Source organism: Hyalella azteca, unplaced genomic scaffold (assembly GCF_000764305.2).
Source record: "Hyalella azteca isolate HAZT.00-mixed unplaced genomic scaffold, Hazt_2.0.2 contig13830, whole genome shotgun sequence".
In the NCBI taxonomy this organism is placed as follows: domain Eukaryota; kingdom Metazoa; phylum Arthropoda; class Malacostraca; order Amphipoda; family Hyalellidae; genus Hyalella; species Hyalella azteca.
Genome location: NW_025943737.1, coordinates 112,185 through 120,317, shown reverse-complemented (window position 1 = coordinate 120,317; position 8,133 = coordinate 112,185). Strand labels below are relative to the sequence as shown.

The window sequence follows — 8,133 nt, the reverse complement described above, 5'->3', positions numbered from 1 at the left end:
AAAATCACTGAAAATGTCATTTATTCTACCTCTACATCATCTACAATGAAAGAGGAGGACTTCAGAGTACTGTTAGTAATGGATGAGTACACTCTGCATGCTTCAAATATTTTAAAATGAAGTTTTATTGCAAGTGTCCCGAGTAGCCGCCCCTTCGATGGGGCTACTTGAGACACTCTTTTTTTTGCTTCTGGCACCTTAGGAATAGCATATGGAATTTTTTTGATGATGCCATTTGATAGCCCTCACCAAGAGCTATAAAATGAGCCTAAACTTGTTTATGAAATGTTTCATTGTAAGAAGTTATTAACAGTTATTAACAAAAAAACGCTCAAAACTGTCCCAAGTAGCCCCGGTTGACAGTATTGCAAAACTAAAAGTAGTGTCATAAAATTCAAAATTTTTCTTATCAATGTAGCATAAAGGAAGTTGAGAAATGATACATCTACTAGCTCTACAAATTCCATGAGAAAAATGTTAAAAAATTCTACTTGAAAAAGTACTTCTGCTAAGGTCTGTAATTAAAAAAAATATATTTGCAGTATTAAAAATTTGTGTTAAAAAAAATGTGCAGACAGGTGTTGGCTTCAAAATTTTATTGGTGGAGTTTGTGCACCTCAATCTGAAACAAAATGATGGCCATTACCGCAAGACGGGGTATTATGGGACACCCCTAAAATTGCTTTCACAGTAAAACCTTGGTTAGCAAAGGCCCTGGTTGACAAAAAAAAAAAATTGGCCAACGGCAAAGAATTTTGATCAAATTTACTTCTCCCAGCAAAAAAATTGCACTTAACATAAAATTAATGCATCACTGGTTATCACAAAATTGTGCATAGAATGTCATAGACAGAATTGTGTGCCAAGCAACATAGAATGAAAAGTAATTAAACTAAACTATGATTCATTTCTCCAAAAAATATGATGGTTTCACTATAATATCTAAATATATAAAGTGTTGAGTATAGAATGGAAAAATAGGTTTTGTTAATGAAAAATGAATATGGTAATATATAAATAAAGTAATAACAAGTACAAATCACAGAAAGCATCATTTATTCTGCATCTACAACATCAAACAAATTAAGAGGAGAACTTTGTAGTACTGTTAGCAATGGGTGAGTACTACACTCTGCATGCTTCAAACATTTTAAAATTCAGTTACGGTATTTCAAGTGTCTCAGATTATCCCATTGCCATGGGTAATTTGGGATGTTTTTCTTTCATCTGCCACCTTATGAATGGCATATGTAATTTTTTCAGAGATGCCATATGATAGCCCTCACAAAGACTTAAAATGAGCCCAAACTTGTTTATGGAATGTTTCATGGTAAGAAGTTTTCTACAAAAAAAAATCCTCCCTCATTGCCCCATTTGACATTAGTAAGAATGAGTTACTATGGGATAAAAAAGAATCTATATTTATTTTTCTAAATGTGATAGGTATCTCTAACTGTATTCATGTCAAATTCTATGTACAGCAACATCTTGATTAGCACGGTTTTGAATACCGCGGTTTTGATTAACTTTACTTTATGAATTTCAGCCAATAATTCTTTATATAAGGTCCCGTTCCATAGGCACTTGTGCTGACTACAGTGTTGGTTTAACCGCGCCTTGTCTCATTCATAACTCGAATGGCCTGGATAGGCAAGTGAATTGCTATTGCACAATTATGCAGGAGAGAAAGAAATCTAATACTACTGTGCAATTGAAATTGGATTCGTTTTTCAGTAAAAAATAAATGTTAATTCATTCGCATTTCTTTTATTTATTTTCCCTATTATTTAGAAAAAAAATGTGATGAATTTTAGTGGAAAAAAAATTATTATGTAACTTTGCTATTTTTGAGGATTCATTAAATTATTCCCATATATTCCCATATAAGTTATATATATATATTCCCATATATTCTCTCATATATATTCCCATATAAGTTCGATTAGCGCAGTTTTGCTTAACACGGTAAAACTTGAGAATTTATTAACTGCGTTAATCAAGGGATTGCTGTATGCATTTCGCTACATATGGCCAGACTTCATTGCAATAATGGCTTGGTTTTGTCTATACTTCATCAAAGTAATCAATTACTAAAGCTCATATTTTCTCTGCACTCTTTAAGATAGTCTGAATGAAAAGTATATAGGTATTATGAGTTTTAAAGGGAATATATAGGTAATGATAATTCAATAACCTCAGTGAGAACTTCACAATATGAGCTTAGATCATAACTAACTTTTTGATTATTTTAAGTGAAATGGAACCTAACATTATGTAATTCATTTAGTGATTATTCTACTCCGTTTGACTAGGTTTTGTTGGATTAGGCATCTTTGAATTGGATTTTGTACCACTTTAAATTCCAGTAGAATACACTTCTGTTCATTTGCCCTTGAGAATTAGCTCAAGTGTTATTAAATACAGAACATATTGTAGTCCTAAGAAGACACACTCGTGTTAAGTTGAAATTATTGTATTTGTTTATTTATATAGGTACAATTATACATACGGTACCTACTCAAATAATTTGAAGGATCTACGTTCTCATGCTTTCAAGCTACACTTCATTTCAGGTGCAGAAAAAGCCACTTGCAACCTTTATTTGTTTTTGATTTTGTGATGGCTGGTAAAAATTATTTCACATCTCTTCACTTAATAAAACAATGTTTTCTGAGACATGGTTCCCATGCTTCAAGCATGAGAGTAACAAGAAAGACTCCAAAGATGTGTATTCAATATATTTGTAACAGCAGGTAAGAAACTTTTTTATTGCTTAATGTGGTGAATTTTTCCACTCTACAGTTCCTAAAATTATTCACTTTTTTAAATGTATGCAGGTTTTTTAGTTACCTATAATTTATTCATTGCACTGAAACTTGAAGCTATCAATTCCTGTAATCTTTCATAAATTCTAATATTACGGATTTGTTGGAGGTTATATTCAGGTATCAATTTTGTTTACTGCATCATTGAAGCTCTTGGCTAGAGTGAATATTATATACTGTACCTAGGTATATGATGGGTGTTCTCCTTTAAGAATTTTACATTAATTATGAGCTTGAGTCTGTTTGTTTCTGGTTAATCTATGTAGATTGATTGAATTCTTTTCTCAGAAGATTGTGTTATGTTTCATAGATTTTTCTTTTGAATAAAAATTATTGTAATCAAGATAACCAATGAAAAAGCCAGCCAAGCATTTGCTTGAAATTTTGTTATTTCAGTAATAGGTACTAGAGTGCATTTAAAAATGCACTCTTTGTGTTATTTGTAGCACAATACCGGTATATGTGCTGGGTGCTCTTTTATAATGGATATTATATATATTAAATGCTAATGCAGCATCAAAGTTCTAAACATTATATCCAATAATTCCCACATTGCTTATAAATTCTGTTCTGGCTCATCTTATTTCTTGAGTTATTTCCCAGGGCAAGTTTTCACAGCTCTTCAGTAGCATGTGGCATGGAAGAATTTTTTGACCAGCCCGAAAATTGGGGCAAGCGAGAAATTAAAGTCGGGCGTGCTTGGAGAGTTGGAGAGCTCCGAATCAAGAGCAATGAGGATCTACATAAACTATGGTGAGTCAAGCCATGTGCATGTCACTTGTTGGTTTTAAAACATTTAGAATGGTTTCAAGACTTAACACGTTGATGACGAAGTGGTACATATGCACACCGCGAAATGTATTTCTCCAGGACGTAGTGGTACATAATTCAGGTTGCCTAAAATTGGCCAAATCCGAGAACAAAAAAGGCCAAAAAGGCCGATAGCTCAAAATATACTAGTTTATTTGTAGGTTCCACTTTAAAAATTTCATTCATTTTCTTTTTGCAGTATTTAAAATTTAATTAGGAAGTACCCCTATCATAAATTTTAGCTGGCCAACGCAATTGAGGGAAACTAAATCACAGAATTTGTCCGGAAAATATGACCGTCTGGCAACCCTGTTTAAAAACAGTACAAAAAATGAAATAATATTTAAAGATGAAGCAATTGTAGCCAATGTGTTAATGAATAGAATTGAAAGAGCATGTATGAAAAACTTGTAATTTTTTTCATTTGATTTTTAAATTCAATCTATTCTATATATACTTGCACTATATATTTTTTACAGCCAATGGTTTTCGATCCAAAAAAAAAAAAAAAATTGCCACTTAATTAGGTTCACAGTTGTAGGTATTACAATTCACTCACATAATTCAACTTATCCAATTCAAATCAATTCACTCACATAATTCAATTTATTCAATTCAAAACAATTCACTCACATAATTCAACTTATTCAATTCAAATCAATTCACTCACATAATTCAATTTATTCAATTCAAAACAATTCACTCACATAATTCAACTTATTAAATGGAGCAGTGCCTTGGCAAAATGATTTGCAATCTTTTGATTGAATTTGCAGCTGAATACTTGAATTTCATTGGTCTACTTTTGTTAAAAAATTGTGATCAAGGATTAGCTTTAGCTTGAGCTGGCAGTTTTAAATCAAATTCATTGACTGCGCTTCACTTGATGACTCAAAAATATTCTATAAAGTTTATATCTCCATACCCTATGATCAGGTACGTGCTGCTGAAAGAACAAAATATGCTTCTGGCTCTGGAGTATGCCTGCAAGCAAGAGCATCATCTCTTCCCCAATCCTGAGAGATTGGACAAGGTAGACCCATGACTTGTCTCCTGCAATTATTTTAACATCTATTTTTTAATGTGATTATTATAGCAACACTAATTCATTAAGCACTTTGTAATATTGATAATTTCAAGAGGTGTAAACTACATTGAAACTGAGTGCATTCAAGGGGCAGATGTTGGGGCTCTATAGGTATCGGTGTAAAAATGTATCAAAAATATTTTTGAGACCATTTGTTTTGTTGGTCTTAACCAAAGTGACCTGGTTTAGGATCCTAGTACCGGGTTCTCAATCTTTCTGTGATCACACACCATTTGAAGGTTCTGTATAGTCATCATGCTAAGCCAGGCGCTTGCCATATAGCAGTGTACTACACGTAACATATCAATTGTTCATTTAATGTATCACTAATGCCATGCATCATCTGCCTATATCTGACATCAGTAGATGTTATTTTACTCATTGCACCACTCATTAGTATATTGCTCATGTATTTGATACTCTAATTTAATGGTGAGCTGCTCGGCCCAGGTGAGAGGCAATTAACAACTGTTGCAAATTATTACCAGATTATATTGTAATGGGTTGTAAGTCATTGAATTAAGTATAAAAGGCCCTAACTAAAAAGTTCATGCCACGGAAAACGTTTGTACATCATTTAGGAAGCAATACTACATTTGGTAAGTGTACTACAATTGGAGAACCTCTGCCAAAAGTGCACAAGTGATTCCTTAATCTAATTTTGCAAGACCACTGTTGTTCAATTCACAGCAATAAGAAAGTACGATAAACTGACTTTTCTTGCAAAGTTAGTGAGTAGTAGTTCTTGTATACCTACTTGATATAGTATGCAAGAATCTCTCATAGGAGAACAATGAACTAAATATTTAATGATTCGATGGCTGTTTCCAGGTTGCAGAGAGCATGAGCAACATAGAGACAGTTGTGAAGGAGAGGAACAAGGCCTACATGATGCTGGAGACGGGAGAGACAGGAGACAGACCTGGGGGCAAAGTTAAAGATATTTACGGTGAGTGCCACACATCTTGTTAAAACTTTCTATCAGGGTGTCTACAAGCTTTAAATCTTTCATTCTAAGTGTACAATTTCTTGATCAATCAAGAGTTCCCTTAATGATAACTTAAAGCACTATTCTATTAGTGCTTTAATTAACGTGGTACCTATCTAGAGTAAACATTGAAACTCTGGAATTATTTTCATGTAACAGGTCAGACAGCTTCGTTCTCTTCCCTTTTTGCTAACTTCACTACAGACTGTCTTTTGCTCTATTTGCTTCACACAGCCTTATGTTGTCTTCTCTGCAGACAGCCTTATTTGACTTCCCTGCAGACAGCCTTTTGCTGTCTTCTCTGCAGACAGTCTTTTGCTGTCTTCTCTGCAGACAGTCTTTTGCTGTCTTCTCTGCAGACAGCCTTTTGCTGTCTTCTCTGCAGACAGCCTTTTGTTGTCTTCTCTGCCGACAGTCTTTTGCTGTCTTCTCTGCAGACAGCCTTTTGCTGTTTTCTCTGCAGACAGCCTTTTGTTGTCTTCTCTGCAGACAGTCTTTTGCTGTCTTCTCTGCAGACAGCCTTTTGTCTTTTGCTGTTTTCTCTGCAGACAGCCTTTTGTTGTCTTCTCTGCAGACAGCCTTTTGCTGTTTTCTCTGCAGACAGCCTTTTGTTGTCTTCTCTACAGACAGCCTTTTGCTGTTTTCTCTGCAGACAGCCTTTTGTTGTCTTCTCTGCAGACTGCCTTTTGTTGTCTTCTTTGCAGACTGCCTTTTGTTGTCTTCTCTGCAGACAGCCTTTTGCAAACTTCTCTGAGACCACCTTTTGAGGACTTCTCTGAGACCACCTTTTGAGGACTTCTCTGCAGAGTCTTTTTCAGACTTCTATTCAGACAGTCGATTGCAGAGTTCTTTGGCAGAGTAATCGGCTTCACAGAAGACAGTGAACTGACCTTGAAAATTTAGACTCTCGTAGACCGAGTAAACAATTATAACTTCATCTCATGTTAAACATCTCATGGAGTTGGCATAAAGTTGGCTCTTTCTTACAGGTCGTTTTGAGTATCGGGACTTCCAAGAGTGCCACGTGCCTGAAGAACTGAACCCCGTGTACGAGAAGTACCACTACATCCCACACCCGGAGCTGGACCGCCTCAACCTCCTCTACTCGGAAAAACTTCGACGAGAGGAAACTTACAGGAAAAAGTAACAAATTCTTATGCGTTTTGTTTGTGAATTAATGAGGTTATGCTGTAGAGAAGTAAACTCTTGTGGTGTGAGTGTAATTTTGCACATTTTCTGACAAATATTTGATCAGTTATTGAAATGTAATTTAAGTAATCTGTATTCTGTATGTAGGATAAAATAGCCCCTCAAGTTATTTGGAGTACTCACGATTACTTATTGTGATTATGAGCTTCTACCTTTTTTTCGTCTCAATGGAAACATTTTCATAATCATCTCACCTATCCGTATTAAGAGATCAATATTCCGTCGCTTTGCTTGCAGTGAGAAACGACGGTACCTGCAGCGGCTGTTCCAGAAGTTCCCGAACATGGACGTGGAGATGCTAAAGGAACGATACCCAGACATCGATATCGAAGAGATCCGGGACAGCCCCCGGTCTATTGGCCATCACGACAACAACAGAGCGTGATGTGTCATCTAGCTGGCGTTACAGAGTGTGACGTGTCATCTAGCTGGCGTTACAGAGCGTGACGTGTCATCTAGCTGGCGTTACAGAGCGTGACGTGTCATCTAGCTGACGTTAAAGAGCGTGACGTTTCATCTAGCTGGCGTTACAGAGTTTGACGTGTCATCTAGCTGGCGTTACAGAGCGTGATGTGTCATCTAGCTGGCGTTACAGAGCGTGACGTATCATCTAGCTGGCGTTACAGAGCGTGACGTGTCATCTAGCTGGCGTTACAGAGTGTGACGTATCATCTAGCTGGCGTTACAGAGTGTGACGTGTCATTTAGCTGCTTAAAGTTAAATTTTTTCTTTCAAAGAATCCATTTCACCCTCTCATAAATAAATTGCAACCCTCACTTATCATGATGACATCATGTACTTGGGCTGCTGCTTCATCTTACCCGCTGTTGATGTGATTGGGAAATGTAGTTACTGTAAATAAAATGGACAACTGAAGTGTCTTGCATTAAATTATTTCCTCACGTATTCGAAGAACTAATGCATACTTGTCATATGATAATCTTGAGTCAAGGTATCACACTGCTTGCTCACTCCCGCGGTCGATGTAACTGCCTCGGGGGGATGTCAGGAGACATCTAAGGGATCTTCAGCAAACCCTGGGCCTCCCCTGCGTTGCTAAATTCAAAATTACTTCTTTGAAGTCTTGAAAAGTTTATTGTTTTGTGTTAATAATAATAATAATAATAGCGGTTTCAGCGTTTATTAGGCCGTAGGCCTGTCGCCGATTCTTAACGTTGCAGAACATCCACAGTTTGTTGCAGTCTCGAACTCAT

At 36.0% G+C, this 8,133-nt stretch overlaps 1 protein-coding gene across 1 annotated transcript; it reads left to right on the top strand.

Moving 5' to 3' along the window:
* Positions 1–2,511: 2,511 nt before the first annotated feature.
* LOC108680820 (39S ribosomal protein L47, mitochondrial) lies at positions 2,512–7,795 on the top strand. Its single transcript, XM_018169736.2, has 6 exons — positions 2,512–2,753; positions 3,429–3,578; positions 4,572–4,668; positions 5,554–5,671; positions 6,700–6,853; positions 7,157–7,795. Exons 1-6 carry the CDS (start codon positions 2,620–2,622, stop codon positions 7,302–7,304), a joined length of 801 nt encoding a protein of 266 aa, XP_018025225.1. The 5' UTR covers positions 2,512–2,619; the 3' UTR covers positions 7,305–7,795.
* Positions 7,796–8,133: the final 338 nt, after the last annotated feature.

Excerpts from the sequence above, each read along its gene's own strand:
- LOC108680820 (XM_018169736.2), top strand. The coding sequence starts at position 2,620 with ATGGCTGGTAAAAATTATTTCACATCTCTTCACTTAATAAAACAATGT. Across the intron at positions 2,754-3,428 it reads CAATATATTTGTAACAGCAG|GGCAAGTTTTCACAGCTCTT; the intron begins GTAAGAAACTTT and ends GTTATTTCCCAG. Across the intron at positions 3,579-4,571 it reads GAGGATCTACATAAACTATG|GTACGTGCTGCTGAAAGAAC; the intron begins GTGAGTCAAGCC and ends CCCTATGATCAG.